The following is a 24500-nucleotide window of genomic DNA, read 5'->3' on the forward strand; positions in this document are numbered from 1 at the left end:
GTTATTGTCCAATTCTGTTGTTTTTGTGTTTATAGTCTCTTTTATGGTTATGCAATGCATGTTAGCCAGTCTGATTACCGATTTCTAAGATCCATTTAACTATTTAAGTCTATTGGAAATATGCGTGCGTGTGTGTGTATTGATATGATGGACATGAGTTCATTTGTATGATCTTTGATATGAGGACAGAGGGTAATATCTCTAAATTTGAAATGTTACAGTGGATCCTGAACTTGTTGTGGACATTCAAAATGGGGTAGGAGATAATTCAGCTGATATTGAGCTTGAACTTGGTAATGATGGCGCAATGATAGGAAGTTCATTTGAAACAACTTCAAATGATGGTCATTAAGTTATATTATGGTGATACTTTTATTTGTCTTGTAAAGTTGTTGATGCTGGCTATTATGGAGCTATTGTTCACAATGATGTTTGATCTTAAATTTCTCTAACAGTTAGACAAGTAAATGTTCCAAGACAATTTCAGCTTCTAAAACTTTTTCAATTGATCGTTGAACTGTAAACTCTTGGGATTAATTTTTTAAATAGATTTGTCAGTTATTATTTAGACAAGTGGAGCTGTATGAGATGTATTGTAAAATGCTGTCGTTTGCACCAGTTATGTGTTAAAGTTAATGGTATTTGATGAAATATGAATTGTTTGTGTGTTTATCTGCCGTTGAATTAGTGGGAAATGGGAATAGAAAATAGGGTTTGACCTTGATGAGTGATGATGTGATGATAAAGTAAAAAGAAAAGTTTAAACTTTAAAGTTGTTTGTCCAATTTCTGTTGACAAGTGGGAATTGTGAGATAAAACTATAAAAGGATTGTGTCACAATGTTTAGGGGCACCTGGCTGATTGAAGTTGTCGGCATGTAAGAGAATTTGTTGCTTAGGGACTGAACAATTTATAGAGTCACTCTCTCTAGCTTTTTGTTTTTTTTGGGGTCTCAATTCTTCTTCGAATCCTTAAAAAATTAAATTCACGTACCAAGCAAAATAAAAAATATATATATTAAAAAAAATAATAAATGAAACACTCAAAATTCAATATTTTGTTGAATTTTTTAATAAACAAACAAACCAAACATTTTTTTTCTTATTTTAATTATTATCAATTAAGAATGTTTTTTTTAATATAATAAAAAAGCAAAAAAAATATTTAATTATAGACCAATATTGATTATTTAACTCACATTAGAAAAAAAATATATTGCATGCTATAGTTATAATTATTTAATATAACAAATTAATCATAGACCAATGTTGCAAGATAATTTTCAAATAGGGGTAAATTTGTCTATTTAAATCATTTCCTCTCCTCTCCTTTCTAATTTTTAAAACATCCAAACAAGAGGAAGGGGTAATTACTCCCTTCCCCCTTACTAATTTTAAAAACATCCAAACAAGGTGGAGGGGAACCACTCCCCTCTACTCTCCTCCCCACTACTCTACTCCCCTCTACTCCACTCTACTCTCCTCCCTCTCTAAACTCCCAAACAGGCCATAAGATTTGGATGTGGCTGGAGCCATTCCAGTGACATTTCATCGTAAAATTTGGTTTCTCCATCGTCCCACACTTGATCCCACCATAAATGCAACTCTTGAAGATTTTGTTTCTCCTTCATGTTTGTGGCTTTACATTCCACCATGTCATCTTTTTCATGTCCCAAATTTTTGATCATAAGGCTTCCTCCCAGATTGCCTAAGATTGACCAACTTTATAATATCTCGGGGTAATTCTATAAGTGAGTAACAACTATTGAGTTTTAGTGTCTGCAAATTCAGTAGCTTGGTAATGGTATTAGGGAGAAAATTTATTTTATTTTCAGAAAGAGATCAAGATATCGTAAATGCTTCAATTCTCCAATTGAATGTGGCACTACATGTAGACTTAAATTGCTCAAATCTAATGCACGCAAATACTTAAATTTTGAAACAAGTGCATTACATGTAAAGTTACCCAAATTTTCCCTTACGCTAGATGTAAGAATTGTTCGTATCTTCCTTTTACTAGGCTTGGGAGTTGATACATGGCGAACTTTTTCAATAAAACTTTTCCCACTTGAATTTAATATGGCACATTCCATTTGAAACATAAGACTTGTAAGATCATGCATGAGATCATTCATTTTACATGATTTTATGTTGCCCAAATCATCATTCTCTACATCTTGAAAAAATGACCTCCAAAGTAATTCCATAAAGTATTTTCTACCAATATCCACAAAATGCTGCCTTGGACCTTCTAGCACAATAAAACCTTGCGCTATCCAAAGATCAATAAGTGTATTTACATAAATTCTATGATCTTTTGGAAACAATCTACAATAAGCAAAACATTGCTTTAAGTGTGATGGAAGGTGATCATAACTCAACTTAAGAGTTAATGAAATGTTATTTTCTTGTTGAGCTATTTTTGAGAGTTCATTATCTAAAAAAGATTGCCACTCAATTTTAGTGCCTTTGCCATACAACAAGCTTCCAATTGTTCTTATAGCGAGAGGCACTCCAATGCACTTTCCCACAATCTGTTTTCCTTGGGCTACTAAGGTTTGGTTTTTTGGCTCTTTACCTTCTTTAAATGCCATTTTTACAAACAATGACCAAGCCTTTTCAGCAGCTAAGCCTTTAAGTTCATGAGGTGAAGTCGTGCCCAATATCTCAACTACCTTTATAGAGCGAGTAATTACCACTATCCTACTCCCCCTTGCACCACCCATTAATAAATCTTTTAAAAGAATCCATTCATTTTTGCCCTCATTCCACACATCATCTAAGACAATGAAATATTTTTTTCCATTAAGTTGTCCTTGAAGGTGTTTTTGTAAAATATCAAGGTTTTCAATTTCTTCACACCTCTTGCCTCTAAAACATTCTAAGATTTGTTTCACAATCCGTTTTACAACAAAGTTATCAAAGACACAAGTCCACAACATTAGCTCAAAATTATTTTTGACATTGAGAGGTACTACGTCCACAACATTTTTACAATATTTTCACAACAAATCATAGATGATTAGTTGTTACTGGTTCAAATTTGAACCTAACACTAAGATTATATTCTTACCCAAACAATAACCAGTAACAACCTGTCACTTATGATTTGTTGTGAAAATGTTGTAAAAATGTTCTGAACATATTATTTCTCTTTTGACATTTTCATCATTGTATATGAGTTGAGCAAGTGTAGTTTTCCCTAAACCTCCGCTCCCAACTATTGGAATAACTGACACATTCTCTACAGCGTTGGTATCCAAAAGAAGTTTTATAATTTCTTTCTTATTATCCTCTCTCCCAACCACATTTTCTTCCAATACAAAAGAATAAGTTTCCCTCCCCCTATTCATGACTTGTGGTTCAATGGAGCTTTGAATAAAGTGGAAGTCCTTATCTATTATAATGGCATCTAGTCTCTCCCTTATTGCCTTTATTCTATGACCAATCTTAAGACTATAAGCAAGCTGGTTTGAACTGGAAAAGAAAATGCGTACTTCCTTTGTCATCTTATTTCCAGTCATCATTTTGTATCTTGATTCTTCAGTGGATAAATCGTCCAGCACTCATCTGCATCAAGTAAGACATCTCTAAGCTTGTTGAGCCAATCTTTGACCTTGTTGTTATGAGAACCCTGCTTTTCTGCATCTAGAAGCACAGCTTGGATTATGGAAACTGTGTTCTTAATATTTTCAAGCTCAGCTTTGACATCACCATACGCCAAGTTGATCTCTTGGAGAGTTAAGGGACCCCGCATTTCAAGGACTTTCCCAGCAAGGTTGAAAAGAACTCCTTCCGCCATTTTTTTTTTTTTTTTTTGTTTCTTTCAGGAAAACTATGTGGGTTTTGTGGGATGATGAAAGTGATGAGAGGCCGCTTGTTGTTGTTGTGTACACTTGGAACAGCCACATCAATTTTTATGGTAAGTCTCGAGAAAAATCTTGCTCACCACTTTCCAGGAAATTGTTAATTGTGGTAATAAAAAATGAGTGTCAACTCTTTTGATACTAAAAACCCGGATTGCACTCTGTAGACATAAAATTTTGTTAGAGTCTTAGAGAGTCAACTCTTTTGATACTAACATGCATTCAAAAATAAAAAATATTCACATGCATATACAGGGATGGTGGAAACGGGACTAGTTGCCATGCCCACAAGTCAGATAACAATGGCTGCCCCTGTCTACTAAGCAATATATGAATTTTTAGAATTACGCATATAAGAAATAATTAAAAAAATGTAATTTCGTTCTCCTCCCTTGAATGATAATGATATTCTACTCCAAAGTTCCCTTTCCGTTAATATTAATAATAAAATATTCCAATTTTTAAAAGATTCTCAATACTAAAGTTTAACCATAGTAAAAATAGCATATTATAAACTCAATTCTATTTGACGTATTAAAAAGTTAACTCTTTTTTTTTTTTTAGAAGCAAGTCAACTTAAAATGAAGACTGAGCTACATATTCAACTAATATTATTCAAGTTTGAATTGCCAAACATATGTTTACCATCTCAATAGGCTAAGATTAGTTGCTTATTAACCTTACTTAGTAAAACGTTATTTTTTATCAATAAATAATATATATATATATATATATATATTGCGTTGTAATTATATCTTAAATCTCCCTCCTTCCCCAAAACACATTTGTGAATTACAATTTTAAAAGAAAAAGAAAAGGGTGAGGAGTCTTATTTTTTAGTCGCACATTACCAAAGGGCATGTTAGTTTTAGAAATTGTAACTCTAAGAGGGAGGGTAATTTTGGATATCTTCTCTTTGTCAAAGGGCATGTTAGTACCCAACATTTTTAACATTAATATAAGAGAGTTTAGTCAAGTGGGGAAAATGTTTTTTTTCCATAAAAGTTTGGGTGGGGTGTCATTTAATCAAATCTCAAGGGATGAGAATGTAGTTACCCAAAATAAAAAATAAAAGGAAAAAGAAGCTCGTCCATTGTCTCCACTCTCTAAGAAATTATTATTACCACCTATAACCTTGCAGTTCGAATCCTTTCTTCTCCTAGACTCTCAAGTATTTTGTTTATGAAGGGATATTAATTAAGCTATAAGGCTCTTGGTAGACACTGTGGTTCTTGGTTTATTGTAATCGTACATTGTGTGAACATATCAACATGCATTGTTTCCGATTTCCACTTTGTTGACATAATATTTTGTTAAGAAAGTCAACTCTGTTGATAATTGATACTCACATGCTTTCAAATATAAATGAGAAAAAAAAAGAAAAGATGATATTCACATGCATATGCAGCTTGCATTGTTGCTAACAATGCGCAGCTCTGTTCTCTAAAAAATGTTTGATTAAAGTTCAGACCAAGATACTAATTAGTTTTTGGTTTAGGTAGGAATTGAACCCCAGATCTCTTATTTAACTATCAGAGACTTTACTAGTTGAGTTAACTGGAACCCATGCAATTTTCTTCTTAATAAGTAATTAAAGAGTTGAAAGAAACATTATAAATAAAAAATAAAAGGAAAAAGAAGCATCAAGCTTGTCCATTCTCTCCATTTTTTATAGCCTGCCCAGCAATTTTAGAAATACTCTCCCACGATACTCGGAGCAACTTTTCCTCCTGCACTGAGTCACAAACAAAAAAAAACCTTTAAAAAATAAAAGTCTTTAAAGTAAAATATTTTACTAGTCTTTAATAATTTGGGGATTATAAACAATTTAATTAAAAACAATATTATGTTATAATAAGGTGATTAGTTTTAATTGGTGTAGAATACCTCGATTGTCATTCGTTGCCTACATTTCGAAATAAATTAACTAATAATTTTACATTTGACATGAGAGTGAATTGGAAATGGATTTTCAGGTTATATTTTTCAAAGTATTAAACATTGGCTTTGTTTATTGATTAAGTATGCATATATGTGTATAGTTTTAAACATACGATCTTAATCAAAACTGTTTCCAATTAGAGAGTCTAGAAAAACTGGATATAAAAAAAAATAGTTCAAAATTGATATGATTTTATTTCAAGTTCAATTTAGATGTGAACTGAATCTATTCTATGTTCTAAGGTTATTTTTTGTGGCTAAGTAATGAAAGGAAGCAGATAATGCTGAAATTTTAGGTTTGATATAACGAGAAAGAAAGATAACTTGTGGTAGGAGGGGATTGAAAAGGGGAAAGTTAACCTTTTGTGTAGGTTAAGATCCTTAGTTGATGAAAACTAAAGTCATATTCAATGTACCAACAATTGAATTGCACACACTGTGGTTCTTGGTTTATAATTTTGGGAACACATACAATTTCCACTTTGTTACATAATATTTTGTTAGAGAGCACAAATTTTTTTTTTTTTTATTTAAATACGATAGAATTTCAATTTGTCTTGCGCACTCACACGCACTCATAAAAATGATGTAGAAAATGGAATTGACAAAATTGGCTGGAGTTGAACCAATTAACTTGACCTAAAGAAAAAAAAATTAGACTCGAACCTGATTTTCTAATTTTTTGGACCTGTATGGGAAACAGGTCAGCCCATACCAGGCCAATTCGGGTTGGGTTGACCTTTTGCTTTTTATTTTTATATTTTTTAATAAAAAATTGAAGGTAATATGCAGAGTTGGATGAATCAACTTTAATACTTGAGGCAAAATTCTTACTCATGGATCTTTTTTTATTTCCTAAGAATGTAGGAGCTTTGATGTTATAAATATGGCACCCAATTCTAGTCAAGCCTTGGTATGCAAGCAAAGAATAATATTTGTACTTTAAGTCTGTTAACATTGATTTAATACATGGTTAGCCGTTTAATCTTTTATAAATACTCACGTTGGGTTCATTGTAATATATAATTCAATATAGTGAAGATGTAGTTATCAAGAGCTTCATTCGTAGTCGTAGGTCATTAGGCCAAACCACTTAAATTTGAAAAAAAATGATTTTCTATTCAGTTTTTGGATACTTAGAGTGTGTTTAAATTTTTCTTATTTCCAGTAGCTCATTTACATCATGTTAAGTTTATTGTATATGATTTTTGGTAATTTTTATTGTAAATGTGTTGAAAAAGCTAAAGCTAGTTTTTTGAGAATCATTACAGAGAGAAAAAAAAAAAATAAAATTGTACCAAAGGCATGGGAGGCCAGAGAAGTAAGTGGCAGCTAATCTGGATAAAGGTGAATCCCCAGGCCCTTGGGCTTAAATAAATAAATTGATATATGCCCCCAGAAGCCATCAAGAAGTTGATCCATATTTACTTTTTTTTTTTTTTAATAAACTAAAAGTTAAATTATTTGTTAAAAAAAAAAATAAATTAAAAACAAACAAAAGTTTTTTATTTTATTTTATTTTTAGAATAGAACAAAAATTAAATGACTAAAATAAAGAAAATATATAAAATATAATAAAATAAAGGATTGACTAATTAAAAACCCACTAAAGTTGAATACTCTAATTTATAATTTAGCGTAAAATTAAAAAGGCCCATGTGATATGGGTCTCTATCTTTTGAATTGTAAAAGGTGTCTATGGCACGTTCTAGTGGACAAGATCATTCGGAAATGTTATTGGTGAGGAACAAGATCCTCTTTATTGCCATTGAAATGGGCAAGATCCTTTGGGTGAAGACACATTGATAGATATCTGAACATTACAAATCATACTACTAAGCATAAACTCATGATTCTCACCATACTGCCTTTTAGAAATTAGAAACAAAAATAATATTTTTCAAATAACCAAAGAAAAGAAAAGAGAAGAATATATGTTTAATATATATATATATATATTTAAAAAAATTCTTGTTAAGGGTAGAACCTAGAAGTGGGTTGGGTTTATGTCCCGTGCATTAGTGTACTGGATATGTTAGAATGCGGACACGTGTCCAGTTTTGGTTTTTTCCTTTTTCAATTAAAATTGTTGCTTATTTATTCATTTTTTCAACATTTGTTTTCCTTTTATAAGTTTTGAACCTTTGAAAATATTGATAATTTAGAAACTAATCTGTTTCCCCTTTTAAATGTGACATAAAAAATAATAGTCTATTTTCATCAACAAAAAAAGTCTCCCAAGTTATTATATAAATTAGAAATATGACAAAATTTAGCTACAAAACTGATTGTAGCCTTTAGGCTATAACCTTACTCAATAAAATAAACATTATTACATATTTTGAAAATCTAACCATTGAATTGCATATTCTTTACACTCTTAATATATATGTCAAATTTTGTGTCAATCGGATATTATTTATTATATGATTTATAAACTTATATTTTATGCATAGTTTTAAACAATAAAAACTTGCAATTTAAACAATTTATTGATGACATAGCTATTAATCTTTAATTTTCTAAAAATTTTACAAGCATAAAAAATATAAGAATAAGATATAATCTAATGGTGAATTTGTCAAAATTCACCTCTAATAAAAATATATAGTGTAAGGTTGTAGTCTTAGGCTACAATCAATTTTGTAGGTAAACTTAGTCCTTAGAAATATACCAAAAGGAAATTATCTTTCACCACCAATACTCTTATCATTAGTTTTTAAATGGATAGAGCACACTGGTTCCAAGCATGCAATACAACTTGAGTGAGGAGTGAAATCCCATGACTATTGAGGGTCTTTATTTGCAATAGTTTTGCCATCGCAATTCACAATGTGTACAATATTATGTTCAGAAAAAGGAGAAGTGAGAAAACACATTTCTGGCTCAAGAGTTTATAAAGAACTACAATAAAACCTATTTGATCCCAAGATGTGCAATTGAGGTTAACCTCGTGAAGGTATATGAGTCTATAATTGTGGGGTTGGGGCCTACAACACTCACTTCTATTGGTATTCCCAGAGCCTTGTCAAAGATTAATTGCAAAATGACCAGCATGCCCAAGATTCACCATCCTTAATAATTCTTTGAACAGAAACTTTAAAGGGAGGAATGGCCTAAGCCAAGGTTGTCATGATCAGGATCCTAGATAGGATCTTCTCTTGATGACCCACAAGAAAAATAAAATATTTATGTAATTCAATTTCCATAATACTAAATACTAGTAATTTTTTTAAAACTTATTCTCACATAAATAAATAAAAAACTAATTTTTCATACACGAGCAAGGAAGAAACAAAACCCTTTTTTTAAGTATAAAATTTTTCAATTATAAGCACTGAAGATTTATTTGGAGTTGGAATAATTTAAAATTTTAAGGAGTTATATATAAAAATCTACAAAATCAATAATGGGTAGCCAGCTAGAGACAAACTTTGCTTCAGCCGAAAAGTAAATCTATTAGTTTTCTTAAGTATCTAATAATCGATCTCTTGTATTAAAAAACAAGTATCTAATAATAGACCTAGTGTAAAAACAATAAACTACCGTCTCTTTTCATTTATTAAAATTAAGAAAAAAAGATAGGAATACAAATTACACCATTTAAAATTGATAATTTGTCATCTTGGTCTTTAATGTTTCATTTTCTTCCTCTTTTATTACAACTTTATTTTCAATTTATGAAACAAAAACTTTTTAGTTGTTTTAGATAATTTATGTGTCTTTCCATTCAATTAAAATAATTAATCACTTAGCTTCTGTCGAGGATGTTTTTGTGACAAGAGCCAAAAATGTGAGAATGACCCAAATCTCATTTTGGGTTTTTTTTTTTTTTTTTAATAGGTCATTTTGGGTTCTTTAGAAGTGATTATTTGTAGAGAGTATCAAGTTCAAAATTTCAATATTTAGTAAATACTAATTAAAGGCTAATGGTGCTTTAATAAGAGAGAAATTAAAATGACAATAACAAAAATGTTGAAAAATGCATAAAAACAACACAAGTTCGAAACTTTGACCCACAGTCAGTGAGAAGATAAAATTGAGAGAGGTTGTGAGGAAGAGAAGGAAGGTTCCCCACCCCCCCCCCCCCCCCCCCGCGCGGCGGGTACTAATATTTCCAACCATGGCTTTAGAATTGTGAGAATATTAGCTGGCTGAATGAGGTTTTTGCTCTAAAATTTTAGTTCTAAGGGTAAAAATATAAAATGTGGCCGGTTCTTTTTTGAATCTAATTGAGGCTTTTTATATTGAGTTTGGGGTGCTCTAAGCTTTTTTGTCAATAAAAGAGGCTTTGAACCCCAAGGTATCAATCAAAGAAGTTATGGTCAGATTTGCTTTGATTAGGTAAAAGGGATAGCTTGCTTTTTGCATAATTTGAGAAATGAAGTGGCCTAAATTCATGGGCTAATGTTTCCTAGACATGACAAGTCCTTGGAGGCTGCACTTGGTTGTGGTAGCAAACAAGGCTAGCCACTTAGATCAACTATGTGTTTTAGGCAAAAAAAGTGTAGAGTAAAAAAGTAGGGCCACAATCAGTCAGAGCATAAAAGTTCTTTTGGGGGGGGAAACTTCGGGTACAAAACCTCCTCCATAAGCCTAAAGTGCTACTAGCACACATGGGCTGGGCTCATGCAACAAGTCCAAAAGAAACCAACCTATACCCTCCAAACCACACTTCCTTAGTTTCCCAATATGTCGCATAGGCTTGGGCCACGCTTAAAAGAATAAAATAAAATATAATACATGAATTGAACTCACAAGGAAGTCGGGCTTGGTTGAATCGGGTTTGTAAAACATGTGTCGTAAATATGGGTATCAACAGCTTCCAAAGCACAAAAGGGTTGACATATGGAACTAACCTAAAGTGTAAAATTGCATACACTACATGCATTTCTAATTATAATTACAAAAGAAACTACCCTCAAACTGTAATCTCAATTCAAAGTTATTAAAAATGAGAAACAACTTCCTCTAATTTTTGTAAGAAAATACATGTCATTTAATATCAGAAAAGGGTGTACTCAAAGGCAAGTGCAAATCAGTAGGACTGCATACAAGCCACCCCTTCCTATGTGAGATCAACATATAGAATTGACCAATTTAACCCATAATTTATTAAATTTGTGCCCATAGATGTCCATCAGAAAATAATTCATGAGAGAGATATTGCATTGGTTTCTAAATGATCTATGGGAAGAATATTGTTGGTATTGGTTTCTATATATTCTTTTGGAAGTTGGCACAAAAATGATAAGGTAAGAATAATGAAAAGGCTAGAATTTGCTTACCTTTGCTTCGTTTTGCAGCAAATTACTCCATCTTTGGTACATTTAATCAAACTGCTTCTCTTACCTATCACGGCTCAACTATTCCTACTCGTTCCACCTCTCTTTGGCCCAAAAACTCTATCCACCCGTCTCGCAATTCCCCATATTCTTTTCTTTCTAGTGATTAAAGAAAAGAACATGCGCATTGTTGCTGAATGTTTGAACAAAAACTGCACAACCAACATTTAAGAACCAAATGCTAAGGCTTTAGATAATCTCCAGCGGTCAATGCATACCCAAAATCTTAGCTATAATAGAGAATGTAAGCCAAAAAACCAGCTCCAGCGGATTATGCATACCCAATTTTTTTTTTGGCTTATGAACAGTAGCTCATCAAATATGATGGGCTACTGTTCATCAGCTATTGAATTTGTTGGATTAAAATATTACCAATAGTTCTATTATATTAATTCTTTCTCTCTCCTCCTCCGGATTTTTTTTTTCTCTCCTTCTCTCCGTTGCTTTTTTTTTTTTTTTTCTCTCATTCTCTCATTCTCTTCGTTGCTGTTGCCGTTGCTTCTTTTTTTTTTTTTTTTTTTTTACTCTCTCTCTCTCTCTCTCTCTCTCTCTCTCTCTCTCTCTCTCTCTCTCTCTCTCTCTCTCTCTCTCTGATGTGAAGCAAAGTGATGCTGGAGTGTTCTTGATGAAAGGAGAAAAAGAAAATAAAAGAGGGGCTTGGACAGGTGTGCGGTGGAGAAAAACAAGAAAAAAAGAAAAAAAAAAAAAGAAATGAAACGTGGATGATGAAAATGAAAGGAAAGGTAGAAAAATAATATAAAAAATAAAAAATCCTAATTAAGAAATTCTACTACAATATTTTCACAGTAAATTTTAAGTAACAAATTGTTATTAGTTAATATTGATGAGAACAAAAAATAATTTCAGTGATGAGTTTAAATTAGAACTAGTAACAAATTTTCACATGAATTTTATTGTGAAAGTATTGCGAAAAATGTTGTAAATATAACACTTTTCATTAAAAAATATAATTGTTGGGAATAAATATAGGAAGAATAAATGATGATAAAGAATGAATAAAGAATGAATGAAGAAATAATATTTAAATGAGATAGAGAACGTGATAGAGAATCTGTTGGAAGTGTATTTGAAAAAGTGGGTAGGCAAAAGCTAAATGTCACTGTTTATTAGCCAAACAGTACAAAAATTTGGCTATTCTACTGGAGATGCTCTTAGGAGGTAGAGGTAGAGGTAGAGGTAGAGGTAGAGATATAAACAAAACACCAAAACATAGAGAATGAAAATATCCTAAACTAAGATTTTGCTGCTTTGAGCATTAATAACCCATCATAAAAAAAACTCATAGATAAATTTGTAAGAAAAAGGGAGTATTCTAAAATTCTGTTTAAAATTAAGGCGGTAATTTCAAACTTTAATACAGAAAGCTTATGTATAACAGGGAACACACCCAAAAAAAAAAAAAAAACCTGAAAAGCATACAATAGAAGTTATGAAGCACTAGAAAAAATGGAACATTTTCAGCACAAGAACAAAAGTTTTATTATTGTGTTTACCAAAGAAAGAACGAAGAAGTTTTCTTTTTGTCAGGACAAAATATATATAAGAAGCTAAGCACAATAAAAAGATGAGAATATTTTACCTTTGATTTATTGGGAGAAGAGGTAGAGACTGCAGCAGTAGAAGGGGGCAAAATCCAAAAGATTCAACCATTGGAAAATAAAAAGTTCCTACAGTCAGGTTTGAGCATTAGCAGCCTGATTTATAAAAATTAAAACAAAAAAGACCAAAAAACATAAGGAAGTTCAAGGATTTTCTGAAATTTGAGAATATATCCAGAAATCTAATTGGATTTTTTTTATTCCTTTATTTTTTTTTTTAATAATTTGATAGTTGGGGGTGGAGGATTTATGAATTCTCAACCTCTTTGTTGGAAACACCGACAAAACACTTAGCTATTCTTTTTTAAATTATGAGATAAGAAATGCGACGATGAAGATTGTTTTATTCCTTTTTCCTTTTAATTCTACCATTAAATTTGTGCATGTCTAGACATGCTAGACTAAATTATAGTCAGTCTCATCATTTGGTATAGCTTTTTATAAATGTAATTATTCGAAAAAATTATACTTAAAAAGAAAAAAAGTAAAGTTTAAAAGAAATTGTTCTTTGAAAAAGTAAGGATAAGAAAGCTTTATCAAATTAGCAAATGCTTTTGACTTTAATTAATTCTCCTAAAACATTTGGGAAAAAATGACAATATCCTCAAGTCCAATCTACCTTTGAATTTGTGCATGTATGAAAAAAATTGTACTCGGTAAATCATTCTCTCATTCTTCTTTGACTCTAAAAGTTTCTTCACAACAAGTCACCAACATGTAGATATCTATCCACAAAAAAAAGGAGAGAATTTGATAGACACGTTGGAAACTTTTATAAATGAATGAATTTAAATTATCCTTTTTCTTCTAGCATTTTGAAGAAATCATGTGTCTAATTAAAATTCAATTCTATAGAAAAATAAATAAATAAATTTTGTATTAAGAAAAACAAAAGAAGATGATTACCATTGAGTTCTTCATCCACAATTGCAATTTTTGAATAAGGTTCAAATTTTGGGGGTTAAAAGATAGATGCATACCTTAAGAAGTTTTGTGTTGCTCTATTATCCACATACACGTATCGGACATGAGCAATGTTGGGCCAATCTTCACCTGTTTGCCTCTGGCATCTTTGTTGTAAGAAGCGTGACCGGCGCGTGGGGGCGCGTGACCGGCGCGTGTGAGCGCGTGAAGCGCGTGGAGGCGCGTGGGAGCGCGTGAAGGCGCGTGTGAGCGCGTGAGGCTTCGCGGAGGCGCGTGGTGGCGCGTGTAGCACGTCTTCGTCAGCCAGAAACTTATGGTGGCGCGTGAGGGCGCGTGGAGGCTCCTTTGGGACAGTTTCTGGCTGGGTTTTGCTCGGGGAAGTCTGATCCATCACGTCGTATCTGTGATTTGACGATTTGATTGATAAATAGACTAGATCCGAGAGGTAGTGGTTGGATGTGACGGCGGTAACTCGCTTCTGGCGGTGGCTACCGGTGAAGGCGAGGGCAGCGGAAGAACGCCGGAAAATACCACTAGGTCAGAGCAATGGCTCTGATACCATGTTAACAATATAAAGAGAGAGAATGACTGAATAGTCAGTATAATATTATATGTGTAACAATGTACAAAAGAGAGCCTTTATATAGGCTAGGTATGTGTGCAGTACAAGTAATAGAAGTATAGTACAAGTAATATACTAGGCTAAGCCCAATGGGCTAATCTATACACTAACACTGAGTATGCTTGATTTTCTGTATATCACTCCTGCTGGTTTTCTGCTTTTTGGGTATTGAGGGACGGAAGCCCCTAATTTTCAATGGATCCATAGTCACTTCATTGGCAATAATTTACGAAGCCAATTCATTATGTCCTTTCTCGATCTCCCTAGACTACACACTTGTGGCAGATCTGCTTGTATTGATTCTTTCTTTCTAGTTATTCCTTTGTATACACTACATGTATTAAGATAGCGCATTTCTAATGAAATTTATTACTTGTTAACCAAAAGTTCTGCTGGTATTGCTTCTATCATCTACTTATTTGGGTACTTCTTTTGGTTCCTTTTAATTGTTCTTCTGTAATTTTGTTGTTCTTTTTACAAATTTGGTTATAGAAAATTTGCAGATGTTGTTGAAAAAGAAGAAGAAAAAAAACCAATGTTTGCTTGTATATTTGATTCAGGAAACATTTACAATTAGTTGATCTGATTGCTTGCTGCTTGCACATTTTGAGGCTATTTTTTATGTAGTACTTAATTTTGAAACTAGCATAAAAACTTAGAGGCTTCAATTTTCTTGAAATTAAATTAGGTTAATATGCTGTGTTCATCGTGTTTAATCTATGTTGCTGGGGATTTGTTTCTTAACCTTTGGTTAACAGAGCAAAACAACCCACAAAAAAAAGTAGCAATTTTCTCCAGAGCTGGGGAATGTATTGTACTTGTCCTATCGTACTTCATTTCTATTGAATTAAGTTTTCTTGTATATTGTGCAGTCTTCTGTAGTACAGTCGGGAGCAAATAATGCAGTATGGGCAATCGATTGATGACGGTGAAACTACGAGGTTCATATTCCTCATCTTCTTGGTCTGTACAAGTTTCTTCTTACTAAAAGTTAATCATAGGAAAGCATATGACAGTCTATGACGGGGCTTCATATTCTCACTGCAATTGCATTTCCAAAGCCATTTCAAAGATTGATTGCAAGATAAATAACGTCCCCAATATAATGGTTCTTTGAACAGTCTATAGTAAAAGTATTTTAATCATTCCAGGTGTCGAATGAAATTAGCCCATTTATGCTTTGTTAATGACTTAATAGGGTTCATAGGTAATAATTTTAAATATTTTCATGTGATATAGAACATTATGGATAAGTTTCACCAATGGTCTAGGCTTCAAGTTAATACAGCCAAGTGCAAGATTTTTTACATTCAGAACAATCTGACTGCATTTTGTGATACATCGTGCTCCCAATAAGATATTTAGGAGTACCTTGGGCAATTAGAAGAGTAATTGCTGAATGCTGAACTCTCAATAGGGCTAACAATGGAACTAATCAGTTCTATGTAACTTCCAACAATCTCTAGTCAAAAAGGATAAAAACTAAACCAATTTCAATAATAAAAACTGTAATTCTTCAGAAAAGGATAGCTACTGAATAATCTCCTTCCACCTTCTCAATAATAAATCCTTTGACCTTTGTATTCATTTTCCAAATCTTTTTCAGTTCCATGGAAGCTCGGCTTTGTCTGGATCTTTGTAGAAGAAGAAGAAGCCGTTCACCGACCACTACATTTATGGATCATGCCAAATCGTTAACCTGGTGGCTGGTCACTCCTTGATCAGTGATTTGTTGGCCGCTAGATTGATCAAAAATATGCTTTTTGATCACAATTCACTGGCCACTACAGGTGACAATCCAAACAGGCGATGATATGGAGTAATGTCGCCAAGCATAGAGGAATTCCGTTATGATAAAGACCATGATGGAAAGGGCCCCTTCCGTTTTCAAAAATCTGCTTAATGGGCCCTTTTTATGATATATGATAGCTAAATTCCATACTGATGTAGATCTCCCTCTCTGCTTAGCGTTGAATATTCTCCATTTAATAGCCATTCAACAAAGAACTGCAAAGCCATATAATGTCAAATACTCATGTAAGGCTTTAGTCACCTACTTGTATACATCCATGAACCTCCAGACTGCACAAAAAGCGAAAGCTATGAAATAATAAAAAATAAAAAATAATAAAAAATAATAAAAAAATACAGAACCTATCACATATCTGTGTCATAAAAAAAAAAAATCAAAATTTCATAAAGCATGCTGTCTCTTCCACGAGTAATAATACATGCAACATGTTGCAAGCAAACTTCCAGAAAGTAAAAACTGTTTTTTTTTTTTTTTTTTTTTTTTTATAAGACCAAATCGAATTTTTGCTTTGCTGGCTTGTATCTTATCTTGGGTTTTCAAGCCAGTTTGGAAGCTCACCTNGTTTTTTTTTTTTTTTTTTTTTTTTTTGGGCGTGTGGCTAAAATGAGAAGTCAAAAGAGTAGGTGCTTCAATAATATATGAGGGAGAGATAGAAGGAATTAAGAGCATGTGCAACCAATAGAGTGAAATACTTTGGACCTAGTTAGAATATTTGGGGCACCAGCAGGCTCTTCGTCCTAGTCCACTTCCTCTAGTCATGTCTCCAATGGCTTGAGAAAGGAAAATTACAGAGTATTCATCTCAGGTTTAATATCATTTTGGGCTTACAAATACGAAATATCCACATCATTTGACTGAAATTATTGTATTAAGTCAAATTAAATAGTTTGGTCTACCTAATTCATTTTTTTTTTTAAATATTTTTGGTGTTCCTACTCTTTCTCACCAATCAAATGAAGCGTATATTCAGAGCTAAAATTTTGGCTCAAACTCTAATTCAAAATGGAACTTTTGATGCACACTAAGTTATAGAAAATAAAAATTGGGAAATTTTTAGTATTATGAAACTGTAAATCTATATATTACTAAAGCTGAAGCGTAGCATTTAATGTTGCTACGCTCCCGTTGAGCCACATCAGCAGCCATGTCATCATGTTTTTTCTTTTCAATTTTCATATAATTTTTTAACATTTAAAGTGAATTAATAACTCATTATATTAAAATCAAAATATCATATTAATCTTTTTTTAATTATTCTTATTTATTATTATATTTCACTTATTTTTCAACTTTCTCATTCCTTTTAACTTTTTCATTCCCCACTACTCTCTAACTTAATATCACTATTCCCTACCTTCCATTTATCTTCTTTTATTTTTGACTCTTCTTATTCTTAACCTCTTACTATAAATTTGTTGTTCTCTCAATCATTTCATGCATAATTTTCTATTTTTCCACACACAAAAAGTTCTCTCTCTCTCTCTCTCTCTCTCTCTCAGTTTTTGGTGTATTTTTTAATTTTGAACTTTTGTATTCTTTACAATTCTATTTTGAATTGATATGATTTAGTTTTGTGTTTTCTGCTGTTATCTTTTGATTGTAAAATATTATCTTACTGTAATACAAAAATAGTATATAATCATCATTTCAAGGAAGACATGCATTTTCGATTATTGGTTCAAAAAACATGATATGTTAAATCATGCATCTTTTCACTGGAAACCCTTACTTCTTCATTAACATGATCATTTCTCTGGCTTCCAATAGAATTACCAATCATTCAACCACCCAAACTTTCTTTTCCATGGAATGCATTCTGCTTATTATTTATTATTGAATATATCAGTTCATCGTTTTGCATATCCACATCTTCTCTTTTTTGGCTTAAATTCATGGAATTAAATGGGCTTCCACAAAATCAGACAGTTTGAGTACAAGCCATTGGAAGCTCATAAAGGAATCCAAATTTATGAGGTAATTTCACAAATAAGCGACAATTTTCTTCTTATTGTCAATTTATTGTCAAAAATTCTTCACTTGGTTATATCCGCTTATTATGTTAATTTTCTTGGTATAATTGCTTTAATTCTATCATTAGGATTAATTACAGTAATCTCAATTTCATAACCAATTCTTTTGAAAGCTTTTTTTTGGTATAATTTTTTAATTCAACTTATCTTTCCATCAAAACTATCAAATTCTTGCAAAATGCCAAACGACCATCTTGAAAGCTTTGTGCTTTACTAGCGTTGGGCACAACTTTAATCTTGCCAATATTTGCAAGAAGCTCAGTGAATACGAATGAAAATATTGATCTGCATCATTAATAATAAATTTATGAGAACAAACATAAATTAAAAGGAAGGAAAACACTAAAACTGTCGGTTGCAATCAATTCCTAATAAATTAAATCATGAGCAACAAATTATTATCCAAATTGAAAGTTTAAAACTTCTTCACTTGGAAACCACTGCTTATTATGTATTATTGAATACACCATTTCATCTCTGGCTTCCAATAAAATGCAATCACAGATATTCCTAACATGGTATTACACGACAATTCTTTTGTCGATATTGCCATGTGATTTTCTTGGTATAATTTTTTAATTCATAGATTATAGTGAATCCATCCATATCACGAAAGCTTCTTGCAAATATCTCACATAAAGACCATCCTTGAATCTTTTGCTTTACTAGCGTGGGCACAACAAAATATAAAATTGATCCCTTACTCTTGTACTCAAACCAGTTTGGAAGCTCACCCAAAGGAAGGAAAACACTAAAACTGTCGGTTGCAATCAATTCCTAATAAATTAAATCATGAGCAACAAATTATTATCCAAATTGAAAGTTTAAAACCCACAATCAAATTAGGAGAGAGAGATAGTGGAGATAGAGAGTCATTATCTCTTTCATTTTATTTTATTTAACATTTAAATTCAGCAACATGCTTCATAATCCATATCATTAAATTATTTATATTTTGTCTCTTTTAAAAAAAAAATTAAACATATAATATTTTACTTGAATTCAAATAAATAAAAATTGTTCATATAAAGTCTTCCCATGAAATCTTACAATGGAAAAATGAAAATGCAAAACAAATACCAATTTAGAAACGCCAAATTAAAAAAAATAATAATAATAGAATATCGAACCAAACATAACTGAAAAAACTAATAGTGATGGCTATACTAATTTAATGGCAACAAAATGGAATGAAAAAAATAAATAAATAAACATTACAATGCATATTTAGTACATTAGAATTATTATCAAATTTGGGAAAACAGTAGGATGCCAACGAATAAACAAAAAGAGAGAGATTTATAGGTAATAAAGTGTAGAGAGAGAAAGAAAAATAAAAGAAATTAAACGTCAATTTGTAACTGTTATTTAGAAAATAAAGAGGCCGACGAGTACATGATGGGAGGAGTTAAAAAAAAAATAGAGATGACCTTACGGTGGACATTAAAAACTTTATAGTGTAATAAAATCAATTGTAGCATTTATTTTATGTTATTATCCTTTTTCTTTCCAAATTTTCCTATAATTTTTTTAATGTTTAAAGTGAATTAAAAAATATATTATATTACAATCAAAATATCATATTTTTCTTTTTTTAAACTATTCTTCTTATTATTAAATTCTCAACTTATTTTTACACTTTCTCATCCCTTTTACTTTTTCATCTCTCCACTACTCTCTACCTTAATATCATTATCCATCTTGCCATTTATCTACATTTATTTTGCCTTTTTTTAATTCCCTCTCCCATTCTATGCATAATTCATTTTATTTGTGTTTCAAGTTGTTATCTTTTTTGGTATTCTTCAGAATAATTTGGTGTTTATTGATATACATTTCATTTTTACTATTTTTTCTTTTCATCTTATTTTATTCAAAATTTAAATTCAGCCATATCCTTCATATTATTAAATTATTTATATTTTCGATCATTTTTTTATTTTAAAAAATTAAACATAAAATATTTTACTTAAATTCAAATAAATAAAAATTGTTCTCATAAAGTCTTCCCATGAAATGCTACAATGCATCAATAGAAGAATGGAATACAAAACACATGCTATTTTAGAAACACTAAATTTATAATAATAATAATAATAACAACAACAACAACAATAGAATATCATACCAAACATATCATAAACAAACTAATAGTTATGGATACACTAAGTTAATGGCAGTAAATTGGAATGAAAAAAATAAAATAAAAATAAACGCTACAATGCATATTTAGTACATTAGAATTATCATTAAGAAATCAAACGTCAGTTAGTAACCGTTACTTGGAAAACAAAGAGTTTGATAGAAGGAGTAAAAAATTAATTAAAGATGATCATATGAATGTCAATAAAATCAATTGTTACATTCACTTAATTAAATCATTTAATTAAATACAATCATACAAAATTTAAATTTAAAACTAATCAAACTCTAATATGGAAAACCATATTTCTTATCAAAACTAAAAAGAAGATATTCATCAATAATAATAGAATTATATAAAAAATGAAGATGGAAATTTTCAAAATCCCATTTTTGACATTTCATTTAACATTATTTAGGCAACATTAAGACAAGATATAAGAATTTTAGTTTTTAACTTCCATAGAATCAAATGTTTCCCACATTATTTCAGCCTTATGGAAAATAGGGTTTACATGTAGCATGCAAAATGTGTATAATTGACTTAGAGATGTACAAATTAGTCAACCAACTATGGTAGAATTAAGATTTCAAAAGTTAAATAAAACAATTCTACAATAATAAAAATTATTTTGTGATGAACATGATTATGAAATGCATTTCTCTTCATTAAGTTAGTTCAAATTACAAAATAATGATAACAATGAGACCTCTTTTAAAAAAATAATCACGCGCAACGCGCGGGTCCGCGACTAGTTTTTCTAAAAACAAAAACCAAAACATCTTTAAGATTTTATAAAGGACATATAAAAAAGAAATGTGTAAAGCACAAAAACAAAAACAAAAACAAAAATATGATGATGATTGATATCTGATAGCTCAGGCCAAGTGTAAACTTCTATCCTATCCTTGTAAAAGTAAGGTGGATGGTGAAATCAAGGGTTCAAAAACCACTTGGTAAATGAGTAAAAAAAAATATATATATATATATAAATATTTATATATATATAAATATAGAAAATACTTGGTAGCTAGCAAAAAAATGCAGCCTATTTAGTTCATACATATAGATGCATAAGTTATTTGTTCTACAAAAGGACATTATTCTCCCTCTCATCATAGTCATTTTTTTCCCTCCTCTAGAAATATAAGATCTAAGGTATCTTAGGGCAATTAAAACCAGAGATTCTCCGTCTCCTTGAGAGTGTGAGGTGGCTACATTCCTTGCCGGCAACGATATCATACTAAGGCATCTGAGATTTCAAGCATTCGACTTATGCGAGGTAGCTGATTACTCCAGCAAAGCTAACAAACTAGAACAATACCTAATGTGAAGATATTACCAAAGTAGTAGCATGTTGAAGTCACTCTTGGAGAGACACCAGCTTTGGAACAATATGAAAGTCATGAACATGAGTTATTTGCAAGGGAGCCTAAGTGTAGATAATGTGTTTAGAGAATCAATCCCTCTTAGAATTGGGAGATTCTAGGACAGGTTTGACCATTGTTTAATCATTAGAGTAGATTGAGTATTGTGATTTGTAGCTTACTTCATATTCTTGGTTAATTAGGTTGGCTTTAACTGCTTTATGGCTATGTTTCAATATCTAGTTGCTTGCTGACTCTTGTTTTTTTTAAAATATAATTTACTCATTTACTCATAAAGAGGAAGTTTTATGAAGCATATGTCAGAAATTGAACATTTTAGCACAAATAACAAGAAAAAAGTATTATCGTGTGTACCAAAGAGACAATATTTCTTTGGATTTTGTTAATGTGTGCCCTTAAAGCACACATTATTTTTCATTTTTGAAAAAGTTTTTCTTGGAAATTGAAAAAATATTGACAACTTTTTCAATTTTTAAGAAAGTATTTTCAAAGATAGATAGTTTAATGTATGCCCTTAGGACACATATTAACCGAATCCTATTTCTTTTTAGTAGGACAGCAACACTAAGGTTTGGAAAGATAACAAGAATCTTTTTCCCTTCCAACTATTTGGAGATGAGCAGCAGTAGAAGGTGTGGCTAGATCCAAAGGATTCATTCACTGGAAATAAACGTTCCTAAGCTAAGGTCCTTTGAGCATTAGCAATTTGACTCATAAAAGTGTGTATATATATATATATATATTATAAATTAAAATGGTAAGAAACTTGATGGATTCCTAATACTTTTTCTGAAATTTTAGAACACATTTGATATCCGACTGGATTTTTTTTTTTTTAAATTAAGATATAAGAAATGCAATTAAGATGGAGTCAATGGACTCAATCTCATTTTAAGATTTTGACTTAAGTGAATTCTCCAAACACATTTAAGAAAAGAAGAAACCATTTAGCCTAATTATCTCATTGGATAAACTATGTAAGCAATTACTTATTTACTAATTACTCAAATGACATTGAGCATATCAATTTTAAGTAAATACCATGCATCCACAGCTTACATATAAAGAAAAAAAATTTACTGAACAGTATACCTTAATAATAAGCTATGTCCTGCAGTGTTAGTTGTCACTTGTCATGGTAAATACTCCCCTTAAGTGTTAAAAAGATTTTCTCCATTTCTGCAAGCATCAGCAAAAGGAAACCAAATTCAACACCTTCTCGACTTTTTTTGTTAGGTACAAAGAGAATAGAAACATAACAGAAAGAGATCTTCCAAAAAGAAAAGATGATTACCACCAAGTTGACGGCTTGTCACATAATTGCAAGGCTTGCTAGTCATGAACAAGTCTCAAATTTTAAGCTAGGTTAATTCGTTCTACCTAAGGAGTCAAAAGGCTAATAAGTTCACCAAAATATCAGAACCTCAAAAAACAGAATGAAGAAGAACAAACAAGAAACAAGATTATTGCCAAGTGTTGGGATTGGTGCCCTTATATCCTATTATATGATGTTATATATGATATTATGTATAACTTAATATTATGATTGATAAAGTTGTTTTTATTATTATCTAAAAATAATGGTAATATAAATATTTTGACATTATCATATAGTCCATGAGATGCATAGTATATGATTTATGTGAAAAGTTACAGAATATATAAATCACAGGTTCTTTGTAAACTCTAAATTTTAGTTCGTAGTCAGTGATAAAATTGGGCGTTTCATCTGCGAATACTATAACATATCAACTAAAATGATTTGTCTTGATCATGAAAGTGGAGACTTCTAGTTGATGTGTTGATATGTTTTAAGAGTTAAGACATATTGAACTGAAACGCTGTGAGATTTATCAATCTCATAACGACTGTCAATTGAATAATAAATCTTACGACTTCTAGTTGATTGCAAGTTGTTGATAACTCGGTTTCAGCAAATCTGGTTCCAGCATTGTTTTAGGCAAGCTAAACGGTGTGTGGACAATCTTGCTAGAATGAGCGTTAGTCAGGAACTAGACTTTATTTTATATGATAATCCGCTAGTGGACGGTTTTTTTTTTTTTCTTTTGAAAATGATTTTAATGGCATGTACTCTAACAAGCTATGTCCTGAACCGTTTGTTACTCCTTAGTTTCTTTTGAATGAATCGTCTTTACCAAAAAAAAAAAAGCCTATTTCCAGTTTAAAAAAAAAAAAAAAAAAAACACGGTTTCTCGGCAACCAAACAGTAAAGATTCAGTGAAGAGAGAAACATACAAAAAGGTTGAGGAAAAAAAAAACTGTTTGATCATATGAAATAATTAAGGACGCACCAATAGTTCCTAAGAGAAAGTTTTGGTATAGCTATTGACAAGAATGTCTTGAAAACCCATTGAAGCATTTCAACATACAGGTTGTAGGGAATAGTAAAAACCCACATTAAGCAAAGAAAATCACTAACCTCGATAGAGAGAGAAGATTGAAAAGGCTGAAGACAACGCAGATCGGCGCTGGAAGTGAGGTTGCCGGCGAGAGAGAACGTTCAGTGAGATTAAAGAGTGTGCGTCAAACTGGGGCCAGAGAGGTTGGGCTGTGTGAGTGAGCGAGAGAGAGAGAGGCTGAGGTGAGGCTGAGTGAGCTACGCGACTGAGAGAGGGTGAGTGAGAGAAGACGAGAGAGGGTCAATGAGAGTGGAGAGTGGAGAGTGACTGTGAGAGAGGCGTTTAATTTGAAAATGCCCTATTAAAACTCGACTTTCAGAGAGTCGAGGTCCATGTGGACCAGCCAGGTGGCGTTAATTTTCACGTGGACGACCACGTCAACGCCAGATG

The 24500-nt window shown here is 31.5% G+C and overlaps 1 protein-coding gene and 2 long non-coding RNA genes across 3 annotated transcripts in view; 1 reads left to right on the plus strand and 2 right to left on the minus strand.

Moving 5' to 3' along the window:
- Positions 1-3526, minus strand: part of LOC112008801 (retinoblastoma-related protein) — a 14842-nt gene extending 11316 nt beyond the window's left edge. Inside the window, 1 exon segment of the mRNA XM_065766404.1 lies at positions 3161-3526. Within this exon segment, the coding sequence (XP_065622476.1) occupies positions 3161-3526 (366 nt within the window).
- A 1840-nt stretch (positions 3527-5366) lies between these two features.
- LOC136064537 (uncharacterized) lies at positions 5367-13849 on the minus strand. Its single transcript, XR_010626162.1, has 4 exons — positions 13751-13849; positions 12752-12839; positions 11095-11303; positions 5367-5595 (listed from the first exon to the last, which is right to left on the minus strand). It is a non-coding gene; the product is annotated as an uncharacterized LOC136064537 (long non-coding RNA).
- A 585-nt stretch (positions 13850-14434) lies between these two features.
- On the plus strand, positions 14435-16323 carry LOC136064536 (uncharacterized). Its single transcript, XR_010626161.1, has 2 exons — positions 14435-15257; positions 15923-16323. It is a non-coding gene; the product is annotated as an uncharacterized LOC136064536 (long non-coding RNA).
- The last annotated feature ends 8177 nt before the right edge of the window (positions 16324-24500 follow it).

Source organism: Quercus suber, unplaced genomic scaffold, assembly GCF_002906115.3.
Source record: "Quercus suber isolate HL8 unplaced genomic scaffold, Cork oak 2.0 scaffold_703, whole genome shotgun sequence".
NCBI classification, from domain to species: Eukaryota; Viridiplantae; Streptophyta; class Magnoliopsida; order Fagales; family Fagaceae; genus Quercus; species Quercus suber.